Source organism: Theropithecus gelada, chromosome 3, assembly GCF_003255815.1.
Source record: "Theropithecus gelada isolate Dixy chromosome 3, Tgel_1.0, whole genome shotgun sequence".
Lineage (NCBI taxonomy): Eukaryota > Metazoa > Chordata > Mammalia > Primates > Cercopithecidae > Theropithecus > Theropithecus gelada.
Genome location: NC_037670.1, coordinates 68,025,405 through 68,048,670, shown reverse-complemented (window position 1 = coordinate 68,048,670; position 23,266 = coordinate 68,025,405). Strand labels below are relative to the sequence as shown.

The window sequence follows — 23,266 nt, the reverse complement described above, 5'->3', positions numbered from 1 at the left end:
AGGCGTACTCCCCAGCCCTGCCTAAAGATGAACCCTAAGCCTTCCCCAGTGGCCAGGTAGGAACAAGGCCAGGAGCCCTGTGGAGAGGAACAAGGGACCACTGCGTGGACGGGGCAGGCTGGGGCACAAAGGCACTGCTTCCTCTGGAGAGCGCTTACTCCGAGAGCTCGGGCTTCTATCCCCCGTCGGCGCGCCGGGCCTCTTGTAGTCGGGGCCCCAGCGGGTGAGTGGGGCGCGGGTGGACCTGACCGAGGAGGCGGCCGGAGACCCTGCGGGTGAGGCGGGAGCGGCGAGCAGGCGGGTTGATTCAGAGGGTTTATTTGCAGCGCGGGCGGGGCGGACAATCGGCGGCCTCGGGGCGCGGCGGGTGCGGGCGCTCAGCGGCTGGGCCAGAGTAGGGTGAAGGTGCCGCGGGCGCAGCGGAAATCGGGCTCTGGCTGCTCCGGCCTGGGCTCCACCGAGACTAGGCGCCGGGCCCCGCGCTGGCTCAGCGGGATGCAGTCGGAGACGCGAACCTCCAGGGCGCGGCCCTCCCTGCGGCAGGAGGAGAGGTCAGGGCGGCCGCGCGGTCGGGGCTTCGTGCCCGCCACCGCCCGGCCCGCACTCACCCCTGGCAGTGTGCGGCCAGCACACCCACCAGCTCCCCAATGCGGTTGTCCAGCGGCGGCCGGGAGCGGTGCAAGCACACCACGAGGTCGTCCCGGCCGCGGGCGTGCAGCACCACCAGCTGGTCTCCTCCGCTGGTCACGCTCAGCCCTGTCACCTGAGCGGAGCGCGGGGTTAGGGTACAGCCGCCTCAACTCGCACCCCAGCCTAACCGGACTCACCCCCTCCCCAGGAAGCATCTCCCGAACCCCCAACCGCACCCGGGGAGAGCCGCCCTCGCCAGGGCCACCAGCCCCCCACCACCCTCTCCTCCCTCTCAGGACCCTGCTGACGGGGGAAGGTTGGGCGGGACGCTGCACAATAGGATTTTCTCCAGGACCGATAGTTCTAGATCCTTGCTGTCCAACAGGGCCGCCGCTGCTCACCTGTGGATGCTGAGCCCCTGCATGTGCTACTGCCTGGAGGAGCTGTTTTTAGTTCTAGGTCACTTTCACTACATTTAAACAACCACTCCGGCTCTGGGCTGCGGCATTAGACAGAGAGGCACTCACCGCCCTTTCTATTGGGACAGTCATGGGACCCCTGAAACTGTGGGAGACCCCGAGGTAGCCTAGCCTTGATCCCTGCCCCCATCCTGTGGGAAAGAGAATTTATGGGAACAGCAACTGCTAATGAAGGGAGCAAGTAGGCCACAGAGCTCAGCAGAAGGTTCCAGAGTGGCCGGGACCGTATCCCACAGGAGGTCCTGACATTGTGGCGGGGACTCAGGTCCCAGAATGCCCAGGTGGGCGAACCCCTAGTTGGGCACAAGTTGGGAGAAGGGACCATTTGGCTTGGCTACAGTGTGAGAGTGTGGCAGATGGTCGCTGGGCTGGTGGGGATCACAGGACGAGACCTTTCACTCTGTGGGCGTGGGAAGCCACTGCAGGGTTTTCAGCACGGGAGCCACCATCGCTGAGTTTTAGGATGGTCTGGGCCATCACAGGTAGACAGTGGGGAGAAGACTGACGCAGGACTCTGAGAAGCCCAGCAGTGCCCCTCACAGATGCTGCACGCTACCCCCAACCCACGATGCTCACCGCCTCAAGGGGCACAGCCCGCATCACCCGGTACTGCCGGTCAGGGTCCAGCTTGTAGAGGTGCCGGTCTGTGAGCAGGAGGGCCCGGTTCCGGATCTTGTAGAAGCGGTTCACCTGTGCGAGAGGTGGCTTGGCCCAGGCTGGTGCTGCCCCGGCAGTCCCTACTGCCTCCCCTCCCCGCTGTCCACAGTTTCGGGAGTGTCAGAGCAGCTGGGCCTGGGCTGGGATTGCCTCCATTTTCTCCCAAGTGCCCCCCCCAGAACTCTGCACCAGCTTCTAACCTTGCAGAGGTGGCTAGAAAAGAGCACAGCCCTGAAGCCATCCTTGTCCCTTGTCTAACCTTACGGATGTGGCTTGAAAAGAGCACAGCCCCGAAGCCATCTTTGTCCCGAAGTGTCTTTAGTCGCTGAGCAAACAGGCTTGATGCTGTGGGATTGTCAGTGGCCTGAGGACAGATGGAGGGGAGGGGGCGCTGCTTGGGATTGAGTCATGCGACCAGACTCAATTGATGGCAGCTCTCTGTGAATCAGCATAGCTATCCTTCATCTCAGGAAACTGAGTCACACAGACATGTGCGTGAGCTGAGCAGCCCTGGATTTCCTGAGGGCGCAGAGCCCTCTTGTGTTGACTTCTAGGCTGCATCTGAGCCCAGCCCTCCTGTCATCCACACCAACCCCGGAAGGCCACTGCTCCTGAAATCCAGGTTGATACCTTGCAGAGCTCTGGTAGGGGCTGAGGTGCAGGGCCTCAGACAACCCCAGGCTTGGGAGAGGACATCTGAGGGGAACTGGTCACAGCGTTAGCCAAGAGCCCTCTTTGGCAGCCCACCTCCCCCGGCAGCCCTGGACTCGCCTGGCACTTACAGAGGACAGGTAATCTCGGGCCCAGGCCCGCCGGCAGCCCCAGTCCTGACGAAGCCCTTGCAGGGCCCCCATGGCGGCCACCTTGGCCTTGATCTGGGCCATGTCTGAAGGGGGGATGTTCTTCACCAGCTGCCGGGCCCGCCACCTGGGAGAGGGCATGCAGTCAGACAGATGCTGGCCATGTATTCATGTGCTCGCTGAGCCCCTTCTCCATGGAGGAAGCCAAGACCTCAGCCTGGCGCTGACACCTTTTTATGTCCCAACCTCTGCCGGCTTCTCTGGTATCAGACCCTTGTGCCTAACGCTTGTTCCTGGAAGGTGACCCAGAGACCAGCAGCCGCCCAGCGCCCTCCTGTTCTGAGCATGCTCTGTGCCCATCCTTCTGGAGAACTCCTGCTTGGCCTTCAATAAGACCCCGCTCAGATGCAGAATCCCCTTACTTCCCAGCCCTGACGGGCTCCCCCCTGCAGGCTGCAGCCCTGGACTTTGAATGCCCACCACAGTACCCAACATGGTCAGGACTCTGCACCAACTGGGGGACACGGGCAGTCAGCTAATGTGGCACAGAATCCACCTTCCCACCTATTAAGGGGGCTGGTGTGTCTCCCGTCCAGGCACTGCAGGCCAGGGATAATGGGTCAAGGTGTTCAGTGGATGCTGGCTGAATGGAAAGTGTGATGGGCTGAGAGAGTACCTGCAGAAGAGTGCTTGGCAGGTGTCCTGGAAGGGCTGCAACACAGCAGGGGGCAGCGGCCACACAAGGTCACGCCCGTAGAGCGGCGGCTGCCTTGCAGCCTGGAATCGCCGTTGCAGCTCAGCCAGGTGAGCCCGCACCTTGTGTCTCCGGAACCAGCGCATGATGGTGTAGATAGCCCTCAGCCTCCGGCAGCGCCATCTCGCCAAGGTGCCCCGCCATGCCTGGGTGGGCCAGGCGGGATGGGATACGCAGTCAAATTCAGCCAGGCCCTAACCCTTAGCCCCAAACCTGGCCCTAAGCATTTATTAAACACTCTCTGGCCTGTCTCCATCAAGCAGAGACGCCTGTGAAACTTACAAGTGTGTTTGTAGCCCCTGGGACACAAGCTTTCCCCACCCCCATAGTGGATGTCTGCCTGCCCTGCCCACCTCACCTTCTGCAATAGCAGCACAATGATGGGGATGAGGCGGGCTCGGCTCTGCTCCAGTGTGACCAGTGTCCGGGGTGAGCGGATGAACAGCTTGCTGTGGCCAAAGGCCACGTCCCCCTGCAGCCCGTGCTGCTCCAGGAGAGCGCTCACAGCTGCCTTGTCGGAGCCCAGCAGGTGGTTGGGCCATGTGTATTCACAGGTCATCTTGTACCTGTCATCACAGGACAGGACAGTGTGACCCAGGCCTCGGGGAGAGATCATGGAGCCCACCCTGCCCACCCCACACCTGGGGAGATGGCAGGGATACAGAGTGTGTTCCTGGAGCACTTATGACACCTGTGCACATGTGTCTTCCCATACACATGTCCTCACATACATGTCCTCACACAGCTCTCATACCCATGTTCCCACCTGTGTGTCCCCACATGCGTGTGCTCACACACATGTTCTCCCAGATATTTTGGTGTCTTGAGGCCAGCAGCGTGCTGGTTCCTGCTTGTATCGATGTTTGCGACGTGCTGACTGGGGACCCTCTGCTCCTACCCCTTGGACTCCACACACGGACTACGGCCCATGGAGTGATGGGTGTCAGGTACCAGTACCTGAGCAGGAATCGAGAGTAGGGCTGGCGGGAAGCGAAGCCAGCCCTGCGGACCCTCACGTTCTCCAGCAGCCCCAGGTATGCGACCTGGTGGCGACAGTGGTTCTCATCCAGCTTCCCAGCCACCTTGTCCTCATTGGGCTTGATGCAGCGGACGTAGAAGGGCTCCTGCGGGGACAGAGGGGACTTGGAGAGGGTCTGCGCCAGCAGCACTGTGCACCCTGCCCCACATCAACCCCTCAAGGTCCCAGGCCAGGAGGAGAGTCAGGAACAAACAAGGGTAATCAGCAGAACAAGGGCCCTGGAAGTCCTAAGTGCTTGGCAGAGGCCAGCAAGGCCAGATTCAGAGCCAGGTTCCAGCCCCTGGTCGGGCAGGTGGGTGTGGCAGAGGCAGGAGCAGGCCACATCTGCCTTCCTTCTCTCCTTCCAAAAGGGACTGACATCTCTGGATGTCTGTTGTTAAGCTCACCTCACGCTAACATGTCCTCTCCCCGAACCTTCACCTGTTCCCCCTCTGACTTTGGACCCAAAGCTCCCCAAGAAAGCTTATGTTTCCTGTCTCTCTGGCCCCACCTGCCAGAAGAATCCTGGGTTTTTGCCAAGAGCTGGGCTGGGTCAAGCCAGTCTCCCAACAGGGTCTCCTCAAACGCCTCCCTGCTCAAGAGACAATGGGGCAAGGAGAAGCCTGGGTTCCCCATGATTGATCAAGCCTCAGCCCAGCCCCTGAGGCCCCACATCTCACCTGTGCAGTAGGCGGGGTCCCCTGCTGGAGCAGATGTGGCTCATACAGACAGGACAAGAACCCTCCCCCCACCACTATGATGTACAGAGGTGGTTGGGACCCTACTTGGCACCGAGGGCACAGAGAGAAGGATCCAGAACAGCCAGAGTGGGAGAGGGGTGGAACATACTTTGGAGGCAAGGTTCTCCACCAGGGCCACCATGGAGTTCTTGAAGAGTGTGCCGGCCGTCAGGGGGCGCTTGGTCACCTCTGTGATGTCCTGCTGCCCATCTGGCCACATGGCCCGTAGAGTGGGGTCCGTGCTGCAGACACAAGCCGAATTCCCAGCCATCCTCAGGGAGAGCAGCCCCGCCCACCCCTGTTCTGATGCTAGTCAATGCCTGACCCTAGAGTGTCTGGGGCCCCAGGGCCCTGGCCCTCCCTATGGTGCCCAGCAAGCCGTGCTCACCTGTTGTACAGCAGCCGCTTGAAGTCCTGGAAGAGGAAATCTCTGTTCTTGTCGATGAAGCCTTCCACGGAGTACCTGCCAGAAGCCAGGGCTGGTGAGGGAGCAGGGGCGGGGGCTGCCAGGCCAAAGTGCTGATGACCCCAGCAGCCCCCAGGGCAGAGATGATTCTCTTCCCATCTGCCTTTGTTCCCATAGGTCAGTCTCTCTTCCCCCCTCTGCCTTGGCTCCTCTCCTTCCCCCTCACACCTGCTTTCTCTTTTATCACCTAAGACTCCCTCCCTCAGGAGACATTTCTCTCCTGGAAGATGAATTGAGTGGTTAAGCCCCCAACTCCGAAGTCAAATGTTCTAGCACTGAGTCCCGCATCTACCACATGCATGCTGTGTGACCTTGCCTAAGCCACTCAACCTCTCTGTGCCTCAGCATACATCAATTGCTCAGAACAGTGCCTACCGAGTTTTGATAAACATCAGCGACTACAACTATGAACTAGGAACTCCTGAGTCCTGGGCCTATTTTGATCTGTGGGCACTGAGAGCCTCAGAATCACTGTCTAGTTCTTGGACTGCTAGAAATGTCAGTGCTAAATGTTGGCTCCAACTGCAGCACCTGTGAAGCCTCAGGGATTGGATTTTTATTATTTTTTATTTTATTTTATTTCTTTTTGAGAAATAGTCTCACTCTGTTGCCCAGGCTGGAGTGCAGTGGTGTGATCTCAGCTTACCACAACCTCCACCTCCCAGGTTCAAGCAATTCTCGTGCCTCAGCCTCCCGAGCAACTGGGATTACAGGCATGTGCCACCATGCCCAGATAATTTTTATATTTTTAGTACAGATGAGGTTTTGCCATGTTGGGCAGGCTGGTCTCAAACTCCTGGCCTCAGGTGATCCACCCACCTCAGCCTCCCAAAGTGCTGGGGTTACAGGCATGAGCCACCTCATGCAGGCAGGGTGTAGATTTTGCAAACAGATACAGGTAGATGATATTGGGCTGCTTTGTCGTCATCATCTACTCTATTTCCTCTCCTTGAGAAGTTCTCATGAAACACTTGTACCTCGCTGTGAGTCACCTTAAATTGTTTTGGGATGCGGCAAGCAGCACATAAATTAATAGCCATCATGACAACCTCTGAAGGACACCTGGGCTTTGGCACTGGGAGCGTGGTCCAAGTATGGTAGCGAGGCCTCACCTGGGAGCTTGTTAGAAATGTAGAATCTTGGCCCACTCTGCACCTTCTGCTCCCTCCCCACTCCCACCTCACCAGCCTGCAGCCCCCCACCCCACAGATGCTGGCATAGGGTTGGGCCCAGACATGAGACGTGGGTATTTTTTAAAGGCTCCCAGAAGAATGCAGCCATGGTTAACGACTATCCTCAAACCCTGTTTCCGGTTCGTCACTTGTGAATCTGCTGTCTGGCATGTTTTCAGTGTCTTAAAGGGGTGGGGGTGGCAGAAGGGGCCATAACACCTGTCTACCAACCACTCTCCTGAAGCACTCCTGCTCCATGACACATGCCATGGTGCCTGTGGGAAGGCCAGGGATGTGGGGGGGAGAGGGCCCTTACGTGACATCCCCTGCATAATGCTTGATCCGGAAGTCTCGGCCAAACTCCATGGTCTTGTCTGTGGGGCAGAGCTATGGGGACAGGCTGAGGTCAAGGCACAAAAGGTGTGTGGGGGGGGTCTGTATGAGGGGATAGCCCTGCTTCCCCACCTCCAGGACAGAGAAGGTCGCCACAGTGACGACAATGGTACCAAAGCTGGGTCCCCACCCAGTCCCCACGAGGTATGGGCAGTGTGGTGCCTGTGGGGCAGGTCCCATCAGCCCACTGTGGTGGTGCTGGGACAGCCGGGGGCACCTGGCGGCTCGTGTAATGTAGGTGATGGCGGTGGTGCGTGTCCAGGGTCTGCAGGAAGATTCGGTCAGTGATGGTGCCGGCAGAGCTGCAGGCCTCGTCCAGCACGGCCAGGATGCCACGGTGGGGCCGCTCCACCAGATCCACAATGGTGGCGTTGTTGAAGTACTCAACCTGGGGCAAAGGCAGCCAGCAGGGAGGCTCCCAAAGCCTTTCAGGGCACCTCCCCTCCTCCGCCCCACACTCAGCCACCTGCCAGGCCAGCCCGGGCCCCTCCCCATGGGCACCCTGCCGCCTGCCCTCCCTCCAGGCCACAGTGCTCACGCTCTGCCAGGCGATGCCCTCGCGCTCGTACTCCTCCTGCTCCTGCTTCAGGATGAGCCGGATGAACAGCTGCTGCAGCTTCTCGTTGCAGTAGTTGATGCAGAACTGCTCAAAGCTGGGGGTGGGTGGGCCTTTCAGAGGGGAGGTCGCTGCTTGTGGTGTGCATGGTAATGGATGGCTACTCCCCCAAACATCTCTGTTAATGTTCATCAAGGGTTCTGGTGCCAGCACCCCGTATGGCTTCCCTGTGGCTTACGCATCCCTGCGCTGGACTCCTCCTTTACCCTACCCACACCTCCTGCATGCGCGTTCTGGAGTGGACTTAGGAGTCACAACCAGGAATTACTCATGCCCTGTAATTCTGCCTTCCATCAGGGCACCAATGGCCAGATGGTGCAGGTGAGGCAGGCCTGGGAGGCATGAGCCTTGGGCCCAGGGACTAGCTGGGAGAAACCCAGACATTCCTGCTGCCCAGCCCCAGCTGAGCTTTCCAGGATGAAGTGGGCAAAGCCGCTGGGCATCAGAGGTGGAGATGTGGCTGGCTGGCCACCCACCTGTTGACGGGAAACACCTCGAAGCCATAGATGTCCAGCACGCCAATGACTGTGTCCTTGCCATCACGCCGAGGGTCTCGGTCTCGGGGTTCCATGACACTGTTGATCCTGTTCACCACCCACTCAAACAGCCGCTGGTACACCGCCTAGGAGATAGGAACACCTTACTTCCCGCTGCCTCTGGCTTGGCCTCCCCCATGAAGGCCTCCTGGGCTTCCCTCCCTGTGCCTGTTCCAAAATACCTTGGCACAGGCATCCCGGGCGTAGCTGGCCTCAGCCGCAGTGTGGCCCTTCTCTATGAGTTCCCTGCCTCCCGAGGCAACTGTACGAGCCAGCAGGGAGCGGAGCACGAGATCCCGGGGTGTGGCCGTCAGCTCAGCCACATGGTCCACCAGTGTCTCCTCGGCCACTGCCAGGCCCTCCTTCTGCAGCCCACCCTCCTCCGTCTCCACAAACTCGATGTTTCCCTGGTGGTGGGAAAACCATAAACAGTCCAGGCTCCATGTCCCAAAGGAGCCTGGACAACTTTGGACAGAAAGGAGGAAGGAAAACAGGGGACATGGATGTGGTAGAGTATAGCTCCTTCTCAGACCAGCGTGGTCAGCTGCTCATCATGGGCACAGACACAGCCAGAGATTGGGGGAAGGGGGCACGGGCACACCAGAGTCTTTGCCAAGGTCTCGAGTCCAAATGGTATGTAAACGACCCCATTGCATCCTCCCAGCAGCTAGAGGAACCCTGCATAACTTACTCCTCATGCCCCTTAGAGAAAACTGAGGCCAAGAGGCACTCAGTAAATGCACCCAAAGCCACACAGCTCATGACTGCACTAAGAGGCAGTCTGCATGATGCTCAGCTTTTACTGTGCCTGGCTGCCCTGGCCCTAAGAGTGGGGTCTGGACCACGTACCAACTGAGCTCATCACTCAAGCAGCTCAGCTTCTGCAGGAGAGGCAGTCAGCCTAGCACATTGCTGGGGAATCTCCAGCCAGTCTCCTCCTCCTCCCTGGGTGCCTCCCAGCTGGGAAACCCCTGTGGGGAGGTAGCCCTCCCAGGCTTCTGAGCCAGGCTCACCAGGTGCAATATGGCAGCCAGGATGCGATGCACAGACTCCACCTCTTCAGGACTGAAGCCAATGACCCTCATGGCCTCGGTCACTGCCTGGTGGCTCTGCTCATCACTGTCCAAGGCCTAGGGTAGAAGGGATTCATCACTCCAAAACCACACTGGGCCCAGGACACCTGTCCTTGAGGCTTGATTCCTCCATCCTAGGCACCTGCTCACCCTTTCCCCCTGTCCCCTTCCTGAACCCTGATTCCTCCGGCCTAGGCACCTGCTCACCCCTGCACTCTGTCCCCTCCATCAGCCATTTTTCCTCCACCCCGAGCACCCTCCCCACTCACCCAAGCAGTTCATTTTACCCTGGCCTGTGCTGAGTGCTGCCCATTCCCTGCCACCACACTTAGGCCCTGACACTGAGCCCAGTTTGAGCCCTTGGTGCCCCTCACACTCACGCTGTGCACAATCATGTTGAGTCCTGCTCCCTGGCGCGTGAAATTGTATACAGCAGGGTTTCTCTCCAAGTGCAGTTTATGCAGCTGCTTGTCCTCACTGCCTCTCAGCAACTAGAGGACACAGACATCCTTTAGACAAATAAGCTATCAAGATGTTCCCCCGTACACACACAGGGGCAGGAGAACAAACAGACTTGTGCTTCCTTCCAGCATTGAACCAACAAACATGGGGGAAGGTCAGACAGTGTGAACACTTTCTGTGTGCCAGCGAGCTCCCCATTCAGCTGTTCAGTGGGTCAGGGAGCTCCACTTCAGTGGGAGCTCAGAATCCGTGGAGTGACGCTGCCACTGTCCCAGTGAGCTTCACTTTGGTGGGAGTTCAAAATCCAAGGAGATATTGCCCCTGTCCCAGGGGGCTCTTACCTCAGAGCAGAGCCCAGAGTTGGTAGAGACACTGCCTGTGTCCAAGACACGGCCCACCTGAGTGGGTATTCCAGAGTCTGTGGAGACACTGCTTCATGTGTCTCACTGAGCTCCCACCTCAGTGGGTAGCTCAGAGTCCTTAAAGACACTGTCCATGCTCCAAAGAGCTCCATTTCATGGGAGTTCAGAGTCTGAAAAAACTCTCTGTGTCCCAGGGAGCTCCCACCTCAGTGGTGACTTTATAGTTCATGGAGACCCTGCCCAAATCCCATGGAGCTCCCATCTCATGGGGAGCTCAGAGTCTGCGGAGACCCTGGCAACGTCCAAGGGAGCTCAGAGTCATTAGAGACACTGCCCATGTTCCACTGAACCTCCCCTTCAATGGGGGAACTCCGGGTCCATGGAGACCCTGCCCATGTCCCAAAATCTCCCACTTCAGTGGGGAGGTAAGAGTCTGTGGAGATCCTGCCAGAGTCCCAGGGAGCTTCATTTCAGTGAGAGCTCAGAGTCTGTGGAGATGCCCTCTGTGTTCCCAGCGGCTCCCACCAGGGGGATGTTCAGAGTCTGTGGAGACACTGCCAGTGTCTCAGGGAGCTTTTACCTCAAGGAAAGCTCAGAGTCCACAGAGACACTGCTGGTTTCCCAGTGAGCTCCCACCTCAGCGCAGACTCACTGGTAACACTGCAGTTTCCAGGGCGCTCCCACCTCAGTGGAGCTCAGAGTCCTTAGAGACACTGCCATGTCCCAGAGAGTGTGACTTCAGTGGGAAGTCAGAGTCGTGGAGACATTGCTGTGTCCCAGGGAACATCACGCCATGGAAACTCAGAGTCCTTAAAGGCACTCTTTGCATCCCAGGACGCTCCCACCTCAGCAGGTGGTTCACAGTCCCTGGATACCCTGCCTGCCACTCAGGGAGTTCCTGTCTCATGGTGAGCACAGAGTCTATCAGATACTGTGCTTGTCTCAGGGAGCTCCCACCTCAGTAAGAAGCTCAGAGTCCATGGAAACACTGCCTGTGTACCAGGGAGCTCGGGCCTCAGAAGGTAGCCCAGATTCTGTGGAGAAACTGCTGTGTTCCAGAGGGCTCCCACTGCACTGGGGAGCTGAGAGTTTGTGGGGACCATGTCTGTGCTGCAGGGAACTCCTAACTCAGTGGGGAGCTCCAAGTCCCTAGAGACACTGCCCCAGTCCCAGGGTGCTCCCAGTTCAGTGGGGGAGTTCGGAATCTGTGGAAACACTGCCAGAGGACACAGTGGGCAGCCCACAGTTTGCGAACACACCACTGGTGTGCTAGGGAGCTGCACTTCAGTGTCAAGCTCTGAGACTGCAGAGACACTTTGTTTCCAGGGAGCTCCCACCTCAGTGGGGTGTCAGAGTTTGTGGAGACAGTCCCTGGGAGCACTTATCTCAGAGAGGTGCTCAGAGTCAAAACCCGTGTCCCCAGGAGCATCACTTCAGTGTTGAGCTCTGATACCACTAGAGACACTGCCTGTGGGGACGCCCACCTCAGTGGGGATCTTATTGTGCACAGAGACACTTTATGGGCCCCAGAGAGCCCTCATCTGGAAGTGTTTCAGATAAAGGGGACATCCTGCTTTCGTTCCCCATAAGCTCACACCCTCTTGTTTGTGGGGTATGGGGTACTAGTTGGGGTGAGTGTGGTGGGGAGTGAGGATGATGGGCTAGGTGGGGTTGAGTGGGCAGAGAGGGGGAATTGGGGTAGTGACAGACGGGTCACAAGCTGGCCCAACTTGCTGCCCTCCCTTTCCCCACCCCATTGTTCCTCCTCCCCCTACCCTCAGGGCTTACCTGGTAGAAGGCGTGGAAGTTTCTTTCACCCACGTGCTGCTTGAGGACCCGAGACTGAGGAGAGAGGGGCAAATGGACTCAGGCCTGGGGAGGAGTCTGACCCTGGGGACCCCATCTGAGCGTTCCCAGGTGGAGGTCAGAGAGTCCTGACTATGAGGACACTGAGGCCCAGAGAAGGGCCACAGGGAGAGAGAGCTCAGCCCTCCTAGGCTGCACTGTTGGGATGGGTACCTTCCCAGGCCTGGGATGGTTCTCAGCCAGAGCTCCCCATGGAGGTCTTCTCAGCCCACCTGCCCACCTTCTCCAGTAGGTAGCTGTGGATGTGTCCTCCGATCGGGTCCCCCTTGAAGTCGAAGTTGATGTCCATGTACTTGCCAAAGCGGCTGGAGTTGTGATTGCGGTTGGTGCGGGCATTGCCGAAGGCCTCTAGCACACAAGTGGACTTGAGCAGCACGTCCTTGACCCTGTCGGGGCAGAGGGGCTGGGGCTCAAGGCAAAGACTTCCTATCTGGGGAAGGCTGTCCCTGCCCCCGAGTCTTCCCAACAGAAATCACAGCATCTCAGGATAGGTTCCTCTGAACTTGCTGAGAGGGAGCCAATGGCCTGGCCTCGCCCAGTGTTGCCTCTGAGGTTGTATGATGGTCACTTCACCTCTGAGAGGCTGGGAAATGCACTTGCCAGGCTGGCTGTGTTTGGCATGGTCTGTGTAGCACTGAGGTCCTTGTTTCTCACAGCCACCTCTTCCCCTCCCAGGCCTCAGCTGCAGCCTGGTGAGGAGGGGCCGTTCTGACCACTGGGCCTTAGACCTCCAGCTGCAGGGGTGGGCAGTGATGCTGACCATATGTACTCAGGAACCGACATTGCTTGTCCCCCTGAATCCCATCTCACTGCCTCTTGACAGGAAGAGACAGGCGCTGACAGAGGAAGCTGCTTCCATAAGGAACAGGTTTACTGGTTTCAAGGCTCCTGGCCACCACCCACACAGCCACCTGGCATGCTTGGCCATCTTGGCCAGGGCCTGCCAGCTTCTCCAAGTTTCCATGGAATCCGCCTGCTGCCCTGTCCATGAGCCATTTCAAGCATCTCTGGGTTCTGCTGCACTTCTCCTTATCCTATCTGTGGCTGCTGCCTCCTCCCAGCTGGTAGCCTGGGTCCCTTGGCTGGGTCTCATCCACCCAAGGAGAGGTCCTTGGCATGGGTCACCCTGTCTCACCTCCAGGTGTGTTGGCGTTATCTGGAAACTTCCCAAGTTCCCGCTGAACTTGACCTGAGCTAGACTCCAGTTGCCATCTCTCGCTCCCCAGAGTCAGTCCTTCCTGCCACACCAAGGTCCCTGGCCTGCCATGCTGAGGCCCAGGGCTGCCCGTTGCTGCTCACCTCTCCACCTCAGCCCTCTGGCTTGGGTTGGTGACGGCAGCAATGTACTGCATGATGTGCTTACTGGCTTCTGTCTTCCCTGCCCCACTCTCACCTGCCGGAAAGACCAGAGTTGACAGAATCAGCCAGGTTTAATCTCTTAGCCCAGCTCCCCATGCCCACTTACACCCCTAAGACTGGTGAGATGGGGTCCTAGGGCCCCCATCAGGACACAGGGCACAGGAGATGCTCTAATGGCCCTCCCGAATGTTCACAAATGAAGATGTCGAGGGTGGGAGCCTGGCTGCAGGGACAGGTACCTGAGATGACGATGCAGGTGTCCCTGGACCGGTGCTTCATCGCCTTGTAGGTGGCATTGGCCACAGCGTAGAGATGGGGTGGCCGCTCATAAAGCTCGCGGCCCTGGTACCTGGCAATGGCCTCAGGCCCATACAGGGGCAGCTCCTGGTAGGGGTTCACGGATACCAGCACCTCACCAATGTAGGTGTAGATGCGGCCCTTCTCGAACCTGGACACAGCAGGGGCAGACAGGCCTCAGCACTGACAGGCTTACAGGCACCCACAGGCCTCTCACCAGAGCCCATATCAGGGCCTGGCCCCAGTAGGCCAGCACTCCCACCCCAAGGGGCTGAGAGAGGAGAAGCAAGAAGGGAGCAGGTGTTGACTTTGTGTCTCCCTGGTGCCGTCCTGGGTGAGCTGAGCCACTCATAGACTGTCCCCACTGCAGCATAGAGTTTAGAGTCCACGATGGTCTCCCCAGGGGTCCCAAGGTCACTGGAAACATGACCACCCATTTTGCAAAGGAAACAGACTTGCCCAAGACTGCACTGGGCGCTGTGAGTCAGAGCTTGCTCCTGGGGTGAACCCCACAGGGCAGATGGGGAGATGGGGTTGAGAAGGAGTGACTGGGCTGGGAGGGAAAGGAGGGGCCTCCTCGGCTGTTTCCTGTCTCAAGGCCTGGGCGGGAACCCAGAGACAAAAGGGGACCCCACCCAGCCCCACCCAGATGACAGGGAGGGGGTTGGGGCAACAGTGCCCAGCACCTGATGTCATTGTCTTTGCACTCCCCACCCCCAAGCCTGTGGCCAGTGGCTGCTGCCTCTCCCCTGGCACAGCCTCAGACTTCTTGACCCTTCCCTTCACAAAATTGGTCACCAGTGTGGGTGGATGTCTGCCCTTCTCTTGACCTTTCTGCCCCTGGGTGGAGGACTGGCAGGCTTGCCCCTCAGCCCCGTCTCCCCTTTGTGTGTGGTACCCACCCTTCCCTGGATGGCCCTGTCTCCCAGCAGCCTGTCCTGGGTGGGCCTGTCCTGAGGTTCCTCTTTCTTCACCACCTCTGACATGGGTTTTCCTGGGCCCAGCTCCTGTCCTCCTACAAGCTGGGGATGAGGGCACAAGTCACCCACATCTCCAGGGCTCAGTGTTCTCATCACCAAAATGGAGAGGACAGTGTTTGATAAGCTCATTTTATAAGAATGAGGTAGAACAATGCACACAAAGGCTTAGCTCATTTCCTGGCTGGCCCTCCTCTCTTTGGGCCAGGCTCGTGGTCTCTTGACTTCTGTGCTTAGTGGGGCTCCTCGTCCCCAGGCTCTCCCCAGGGAGCTTCCCGAGCACACAGCAGGCAGCCTTCTGCCCCTCCATGAGAGTCCTGGCATGAGACCCAGCTGCCTGCATGGCCACCCTACTGTGCCATGCCCCCACCTCCCGGGCTTCTCCCTGCCCTCCACCTGCCCTCCTTGATGCTAAATTGAGCTCCGATACCGCTTCTACCAACTGTGTCCTGTGATACTCCATGCACCCCAAAAGAATGTCACCTCAACCTGGTGGGAATGTTTGGACCCTAGGGTGGAGGCTGCCTGCTTCATCTCAGTGTCCCCAGGGCTCAGGCCAGGCCCCATGGCCTGGCCCCATGAGATGCATTGAGGGAGCATCAAAAACTGGCTGGGAAGTGGCTGGAAAGAGGTGCCCCTGGTCCCTGCTGGAAAGAGTGCCTGGTACCTATCTGTCCAAGAAGTGTCATGCCCTGGCCCCTTCGGGCAGGAAAGAAGGGGCAGAAGACACCTGGACTGTGTGGGAGGCAGGGGTGGGTTGGGGTGGTGGGCAGATCCAGTGCTGACTTGCCGGCCCTGACAGGGACAGTTGCTTCCTTGTCTGTTCCCGTCCCCTGGGGCCGTGCTTTGAGGCGCTCATTTCGGCCCCATCGGGTCTGGGTGGGTGTGTGCCACTGCCCCCTCCCTTGGACAGCAGCATGCCTTCCTTTTTCCCTCAGGTCTCTGTGAGGATGCAAGGTGGGAGACCCTGGAGAAGGGGAGCCAGCGCCTCCTGCCCTGGGCCTACCTGAGCTGCAGGTTCCTCATGAAGTCCTCCATGGTCACTTGGTCCAAAAGCACGAAGTCAGGTTTGCCACACTCAGGGCCTTCCTCGTCCTCCATCCTGCCGGCTGGAAACACCTTGCCTCACCTTCCTGTGCCTGCCGGCAGGACAATGAAGGAGAGGGGAAGGGGAAGGGAAGGCTTGGGGAGGCCCCACCGCCCCCGCCCTGCCTCACCAGCCTCCTCCAGTGCTGGTGTAAAGTAGGAAGTGGGTTCTGGTCCTGGGAGGGGCTGCCCTCCCCACTTGCCACTCCTTCCCTTTCGAGGTGCTCTAAACCCTGCTTCCTGTCCCTGCGCCCCACAGGGAGGCTGTGCCTAACGGTCTGACCCGCTTGCACGCCAGGGCCGAAGGGCCGGATGCTGGGTCCTCCCTGCTCTGGAGGGTTCTTTGCTGGCCTCCTTCGGAAGCTCCCTTCCACCCACAAGCAGGAGACAAGACTCTGTGGGTTGGTTTCCAACCCTGGTAGCACGTTAGAGTCACTTGTGGGAGTTTAAAGAAGGATTTTTTGACGTGATCTTGGTTACCCGGCTGTGCGTGTCTGTCAAGTCAGAACTGAACACTAGATGCAATTTACTGTATGTACATTGTACATTAATACAAAAATGAAAAAAGATCCTAATATCCAGGCCTTTGGGGTGGGGGCAACAGCCTTCTTTGAAGTGTGAAGGCCACACTGGGGTGTAGATGAGCAAAGCTTCTTGTGTAACCTGCCAAGGACCAGTGGTCCTAGCACTGCAGTTCCCCACCCCAACCACGGGGGAGGGACGGAGGACCCCAGAGCATCCTCTGCATAGGGCTGGCCTTCAGTGGGACCCCTAACTGTCCTCTGCCTTGTACTTGCATCCAGCTGATCCCCCATAAACCCAGTGAGGACCAGGCACGTGCCTGGAGCCCTGGGGACCTCATCTCAGAGCTGCTGTCCCTGCGCTTTGAAGATGAGGCAGCGCATTTGGGGAGTGGCTGCATTTGGGGAGTGGCCAAAATCTCCAAACACTGCATTCCTGACACTCGGTGCCCGTCTCCTGGAAGAAGTGGGAGGGGTGCAGTTCTCTTAGCCTCTAGGCAGACTGGGGAAAGTTCTTTCTCATCCCAGGACAGACTGGGGCAGGTCACACCCATCCTCTAAGAACACTGGGGCAATTCTCTCATCAAAGGTCCTCTAAGAACACTGGGGCAATTCTCTCATCAAAGGTCAAATGGACACAGTTCTCTCTCATCCTACAAATAGACTGGGAACATTTCTCTTTCACCCCTGCCCTCATACAGGGAGGTCAGAGAGTGGACTCCAGAATTCCCAAACTTCAGTCATTCATATGATGCCTTTGAGATTTGTTGTACTCGTAAGCACTATTTTAACTATTGTCTTTCAGTCATCCCATTTTTCAAACTTCGAAGTAATGGATAGGCAAGTTAAGGTTATTTTTTTCTCTCAAATACCTTAAAGTGAACGTATTCCTGATAAAACTGAAAGTATCCAAGTACCTAATAAAACTGAGTCATGCACCATCTGCGATAAAGGACCACTGGCCTGAAAAATCCCCAAATTTGTAAGTGGGCAGCCTCTGGCTCCACCCTGGGCCAGACCTGAGGCTCCTCTTAGGCAAATTCAAATTCAGTCCTTCCAAGCTCTGACAAGTGTGGTCTCCTCTCCACCCCCACGCTCTTGGGCTGGTGCTTTTGAAGGGTTTCCCAAACCTACACTCAAGTCTGGGAATTCTCACCCAGACTCTTGCCAGCTCATCTCCCTTTTCAGTTTCACTTCCCCAACCCCCAGGGAGTCAAGCCAACCAATGGAACCAACATGGCTGTGTTCCAGGAAAACGTTAAGGACACCGAAATGTGAACTTTGCAAACTTTTCATCTGTCACGTAATCATACTATTTTGGGTTTCCCCCCTGCCACTAATGACTTAAAAATGTCAAGACCACTCCTAGCTCAGAGATTTCGCCGGCGGGAGGAGTTTGCCCGCCCTTGCTTTAGACGCTGCTGGTTGCTGGGACCCTGGTCCTTCCTTGGTAGTTTGCACAAATTTGCCATGCATTGCCTCATTTGATTCTCATGACCCTTGTAGGAGTTACTGTTATTTTCGTTTTACATCTATTAAAACTGAGGCCAAGATGACATCACTGCAAAGGAAGTTCCCTCCTGGGTCAACAGACCTCTGGGCCCTTCTAGCACTGAATTCAGTGGGTCCTACTCAAACCCCAGGGAAAGCCAGTCAGTCAGAGTCACGGCCTGGTCCTCAGAAGGCAGGACAAGTGGTAGCTCTATCTGCTAGGGCATCCCCAGGGCATGCTCCTTACAGGGTCTGACTGGTAAAACAGGTAGCTAAACAAAGGCAGAGGCTCCTAATGGAAGGAGAGCAAGGAGGGGCCACCACCAACTCAAGCCTGGCGGGGGCTGAGGAAACCATCCTGGCCCTGGTGAGTTTCACTCTCATTATGTCATCTGGATCAGTTTCACGATACCTCCCAACACCAAGGCTCCTACTGCTGCATCTACAGTCCCCTTGCCCTCACCCTCCACGATGCAATCTTCAAATCCCAGGCGTGCTCTGTTGGTGCTGACCTTGCAGCAAATCCCCAGCCCCAGAAAAATGTCCCCTTTCAGGGGAGTTGCTTTTTCAGCTCTACACAATGTACCATAACTTAGTATTTGTATTTAAAATTTTTTTACCTCATCTGAGGTGCTACCATTGGGCTAGTTGTAGGGGAATGGCTCTACCAAGGCGCATACTCTCAGAGGCCACAGGCCACACAGCTCAACTGAGCCTGAAAAATCCCCAAATTTGTAAGTGGGCAGCCTCTGGCTCCACCCTGGGCCAGACCTGGGGCTCCTCTTAGGCAAATTCACATTCAGTCCTTCCAAGCTCTGACAAGTGTGGTCTCCTCTCCACCTCCAGGCTGTTGGGCTGGTGCTTTTGAAGGGTTTCCCAAAACCTTCTGGAACTGAGGGTGGAGGCCTGGGAGGCACTGCCATAAGGCCAGCTCCACTCCCTGTTCCGTCCCTTTGGGAGGCTATCAGGAATTGCTGTCTCCTGGGATTTTTTTCTAAGCAGGAATGTGAGGCTTCCGGTTCATACCCCACTCCTCCCATGGTATAGCTGCAGACTAGACAATCTGCTCAGCTGCAGTCTAGAATTGGCTCCTCAACAAGGGTAGATGCTGTGCCTCCTGTTGCAGGCCCCTTTGGGTGCTTTTCCATTCACTGTCAGTAGTAAATTGAATGTAAGTCACTGGAGGCTGGGTGTGGTGGCTCACGCCTATAATCCCAGCACTTTGGGAGGCCAAGGCAGATGGATCACCTGAGATCAGGAGTTTGAGACCAGCCTGACCAACATGGTAAAACCCCATTTCTACTAAAAATACAAAAATTAGCTAAGCGTGGTGGCATATGCCTGTAATCCCAGCTACTTGAGAGGTTGGGACAGGAGAATCGCTTGAACCCAGGAGGCGGAGGTTATAGTGAGCTAAGATCATATCACTGCATTCTAGCCTGGATGACAGAGCAAGACTTCATCTCAAAAAAAAAAAAAAAAAAAAAAAAAAAAAAAGGGCTCGGTGCAGTGGCTCACGCCTGTAATCCTAGCACTTTGGGAGGCCGAGGTGGGTGGAGCACGAGGTCAGGAGTTCCAAGACCAGCCTGGCCAAGATGGTGAAACCCTGTCTCTACTAAAAATACAAAACTAGCTGGGCATGGTGGTGGGCGCCTATAATCCTAGCTACTTAGGAGGCTGAGGAAGGAGAATCACTTGACCTGGGAGGCGAATGTTGCAATGAGCTGAGATCATACCACTGCACTCCAGCCTGGACAACAGACTCTGTCTCAGATTAAAAAAAAAAAAAAAAAGTCACTGGTACTTTAATGGCTCTATTTGTCAGGCCTTGGCCTGCTGCAACATTCCTTGACAACATCACCAACACCAACCTGGGGCACATCACACATATTAAGGGTATTACTTCTGTAACTTGTTTGAATGCTTAGGTCAATACCTAAGACGATCTAAAGAGACAGAATGTCTTATCAAGCCAACCATCAAATGTTCCTGGAAACCACTCAGGATCTCAAGGTAAAGCTCCTGATGACAGTGCCTTTGTGCACCACCACCCTACTGCAGAATGCAGTTGGCCTTGGCTTGTGAACTCTCACCACAGTTTGCCACTGTCAGTTGAAACTGGTGGCACATGCACATAAGGTGATCAGAGTTCCAAGTGGCTATCTACAAGCATGAGCATTGAGAATGGTGAAATATTTGGGGATCCCTTGGACTTAGCTGACAACTCCTTCAAGAAGACACAGGGTCTTCCTTATCTTTGCTTACGGAAAGAAGAGGCAGGTCTAAATCACATATTTAAATCCATATTTATTAAATAGCCCTTGTTTTTCATTTAGGAGATACCAGAAGGGCCCAGGTCCTGGTGCACAGCAAAGCTTCTCATTCTGGAAGCAGAGAACCTGGCACCCAAACCTAGGGCCAGAGGTCTGTCAGACCCATAGGCCAGGTCCAGAACTGGAAATTCCTGACTCCTTCCAGAAGGGCAGCAAACAAGGTTTCAAACTTGCTCAATTAAGGTGCCAAGACTTGCATTCAAATTCAGCTCCACTCATCAGCAGATGTATTAACACAGGCAGGCCTCATCTGTAAAAATGAGAAACACTTCACAGACCTGTTGTGAAAATTAAGTGACATAATTGACACAACTAGGGATTATTACAAACCCCTATTGCCATCAGCGGCAACAACAGAACTGAACCCTACTTACCAACTCCTGAACCCACTCCCACCATGAGCTGAGAGGCCTGTGACCAACCTCAGTGGCAGCCCATGCCCTTTCCAGGGGCTGAAACACTGGCCACTGACCTAAGGTTACTCCAGAGAAAAGACTATGTATGTTGAAACCAAATCACAAAAGCAGTAAAATACCACCCCCAAGAATCAGGGTTCACGAGTCCAAACACTAGACAACTGTTTGTCCCAAAATAGTCTTGTGAGCTCAAAGACAATGAACCTTTCTGGGATTCAATCACCTGACTTACAATACGGGAAGGTCAAAATAAGGTGATGGTTTTTGAACTTTTTCTAGCCAGGTGATTCTAAATAAAACAGGAGTGAAGTGACTTGCTAGGTGAGACTTTCCTGCACACTTACCCCTGCACAGGTTCCAAGGAACAGCCTAGCAGGCACTGAAGGTATCTTCTCTCAGGTCAGGTCCCCTCTAGCTCCGGCATCTCAGGATTGCTGCTGTAGAAACACTGAGGGATGGCAGGTACTCTTGTGCCATGTGCTGGGTCAGGGACACAGAGTGGAGCCACTGGTGAGAGGTGGCTGTCAGGAACTGGCAGCTAACAAGGTCGCCTCCCAGTTTCATGGACACTGGTAGAAAATACAAAATTCCTCGATTAGGGACAAGGGACCATTGATTATTCAAAGCAATAGCAATAGCCAGAGCATCAGCATTTTCTACCACCCTCCCAAGCCCCAGTTCCCATAGGGAAGTCAGAGGCACCTGCCTAGGCCATTGGACTACTACAGGAAAGGAGTGCAGGACTCTACCCTTTCATAACGCACAGCAAGAATGCCTGCTCTCGCGGAGCTTGCAGTGAGCCGAGATCGCGCCACTGCACTCCAGCCTGGGCGACAGAGCGAGACTCCGTCTCAAAAAAAAAAAAAAAAAAAAGAATGCCTGCTCTCTGCTCTGGAAGAAGGTACTACCTCGTATGTTCCAAGGCTGTCTGCTGCACAAACATCCTTGAAAAGATAATAAGGAAAAGGGGTAGCCAGTGCTTTACTCACAAGATTGCTTGAACATGAGACTCAAGGAGGGACCTCAGCAGGCCTGGGGTGTTCAGCAACTGTTCCTGGCCTGAAAAGACAGAATCAGCTGGAAGCCTCTACCTTTAAGAGAGGCGACCCCACCACCCAAAGGAACACAGCTGTGCTGCTTGTGCTATGCCCAAGCCAGCAACACTCTTCCCATCCCAGTCAATTCTTTTTTTTTTTTTTTTTTTTGAGACGGAGTCTCGCTCTGTAGCCCAGGCTGGAGTGCAATGGCCGGATCTCAGCTCACTGCAAGCTCCGCCTCCCGGGTCCACACCATTCTCCTGCCTCAGCCTCCAGAGTAGCTGGGACTACAGGCGCCCGCCACCTTGCCCAGCTAGTTTTTTTTTTTTTTTTGTATTTTTCAGTAGAGACGGGGTTTCATTGTGTTACCCAGGATGGTCTCGATCTCCTGACCTCGTGATTCACCCGTCTCGGCCTCCCAAAGTGCTGGGATTACAGGCTTGAGCCACCGCGCCCGGCCCCTCCAGTCAATTCTTTAACACACCTAACACCAAGACAAGAACTTGAAGGCATCCATCTCCTTCCCACCGGCTTCTATATTCCACTCAGGCTGCAGGATGAGAGAGGCCTGGCATCAAACCTGATCTGCTGGTTTGTGGCTGGGCAACCCTGGACACATAATTCTGACCTTGGGCCCCTCATGTGTACTGAATTTAAACACAACCTCATGGTGATACCTCAAATATTTAAAACAAGAATTAAGAGATTTGGCACAAAATAGGTGTTCAACATTAGCACCTTCCTCTTCCATGAGTTTTTCCTTTAAGATGAGTACACATTGACCTCACCCTCCACTAGCTCCTGGGGCACTCAGCCCCTCTGCAGAACTGAGACTTTGGTTCTCTTTGCTTTGCCTTGTAAATATCCTGTTCATGAGTCTCTCAGGGCAGGACTCTTCCCTGTTATTCCTCTCCACTGTTTCAACTCCTACCCTTACCACCTCTCTTGGCTTCATTCTCAACTTTTAAAAGACTTTTGCTTTAAGTGTATAATAAAATAAAATTTGTACTGAGCCTGGAGCATAGCAAACACTCAGAATTCCCTTTACCTTTCACACTAGCATCGTCCAAAACAACTTCCACAGCGACAGAAATGCCCTCTAATCAGTGCGGCCCAATATGGTAGCCACTGGCCACCTGTGGCTACTGACCGCCTGAAATGTGGTTAGTGTGAAAATTAAATTTAATTTAATCACGCATACCAAGTGGCTGCCACATTAGATGGGGCAGATGTATATAAGGCCCAGCTCTATACAAGACACCAGATCCAGGAGGGAGCCAGTCATTGTCTGAAATTTCTATAACCTTGCTCTGGATGGAGCAGGGCAAGGCCTCAAACCGTTTCAAAACTGTTCTAGCAAGCACTTAAGGAATGCATAGGGTCACCGCAGACCCAAGCACGCTGGAGGCTTGCTACCCTCATTCACCCAAATCCCCCACACTCAAGGAATCTGGCAGCCCACTCTCACTAAGCACCAGTCCCTGCTGGAGGCTGTGGGAAGAGAACAGAGTTCAATTAGGCACCTAAGCTTGGTTCCAGGAGCCCAGAGCTACTGATGACTCTCAGGGAAAGATCATTTCTGGCTAAGGAAGAAGGGAAGGTGTCTTGGAAGAGATAAACTTATTAAATTATTAAATAGATCAGACAACACGAACTAAACTTCCACATTATTCTATGACACTACAATTCTAGCATGGCTCTTCACTGTGACCAGAAACATCCTTA

The 23,266-nt window shown here is 55.6% G+C and overlaps 1 protein-coding gene, 1 long non-coding RNA gene and 1 other non-coding gene across 4 annotated transcripts; all 3 read right to left on the bottom strand.

The window, feature by feature from the left end:
- Positions 1-299: 299 nt before the first annotated feature.
- On the bottom strand, positions 300-15,908 carry MYO1G (myosin IG). 2 transcript variants are annotated; one of them, XM_025379433.1, is made up of 22 exons: positions 15,664-15,908; positions 13,623-13,831; positions 13,324-13,417; positions 12,245-12,410; positions 11,947-12,000; positions 9,715-9,825; positions 9,275-9,391; positions 8,444-8,668; positions 8,202-8,347; positions 7,648-7,762; positions 7,327-7,497; positions 7,033-7,103; positions 5,467-5,541; positions 5,188-5,320; positions 4,278-4,444; positions 3,679-3,886; positions 3,243-3,466; positions 2,549-2,693; positions 2,026-2,130; positions 1,686-1,799; positions 609-763; positions 300-534 (listed from the first exon to the last, which is right to left on the bottom strand). In XM_025379433.1, the coding sequence occupies exons 1-22, from the start codon at positions 15,756-15,758 to the stop codon at positions 378-380; spliced, it is 3,057 nt and encodes a 1,018-aa protein (XP_025235218.1). In that variant the 5' UTR covers positions 15,759-15,908; the 3' UTR covers positions 300-377. The 2 variants fall into 2 exon arrangements, with proteins under 2 accessions (XP_025235218.1, XP_025235219.1); XM_025379434.1 differs by lacking the exon at positions 13,623-13,831 and having other exon boundaries at positions 301-534; positions 15,664-15,870.
- Positions 15,909-20,042: 4,134 nt separating this feature from the next.
- On the bottom strand, positions 20,043-21,282 carry LOC112620667. The gene is made up of 2 exons (XR_003118562.1): positions 20,849-21,282; positions 20,043-20,338 (listed from the first exon to the last, which is right to left on the bottom strand). It is a non-coding gene; the product is annotated as an uncharacterized LOC112620667 (long non-coding RNA).
- A 1,541-nt stretch (positions 21,283-22,823) lies between these two features.
- Positions 22,824-22,956, bottom strand: LOC112621947. The gene has a single exon (XR_003118868.1). It is a non-coding gene; the product is annotated as a small nucleolar RNA SNORA9 (small nucleolar RNA).
- Between the last annotated feature and the right edge of the window lie 310 nt (positions 22,957-23,266).

Coding starts and splice junctions, on each gene's coding strand:
- MYO1G (XM_025379433.1), bottom strand. CDS start 15,758: ATGGAGGACGAGGAAGGCCCTGAGTGTGGCAAACCTGACTTCGTGCTT. Junction 4,445..5,187: donor TGGAGAACCTTGCCTCCAAA/GTATGTTCCACC, acceptor CTGTCCCCGCAG/GAGCCCTTCTACGTCCGCTG. Junction 2,694..3,242: donor TGCCAAGCACTCTTCTGCAG/GTACTCTCTCAG, acceptor GCCCTCTCCCAG/GTGGCGGGCCCGGCAGCTGG.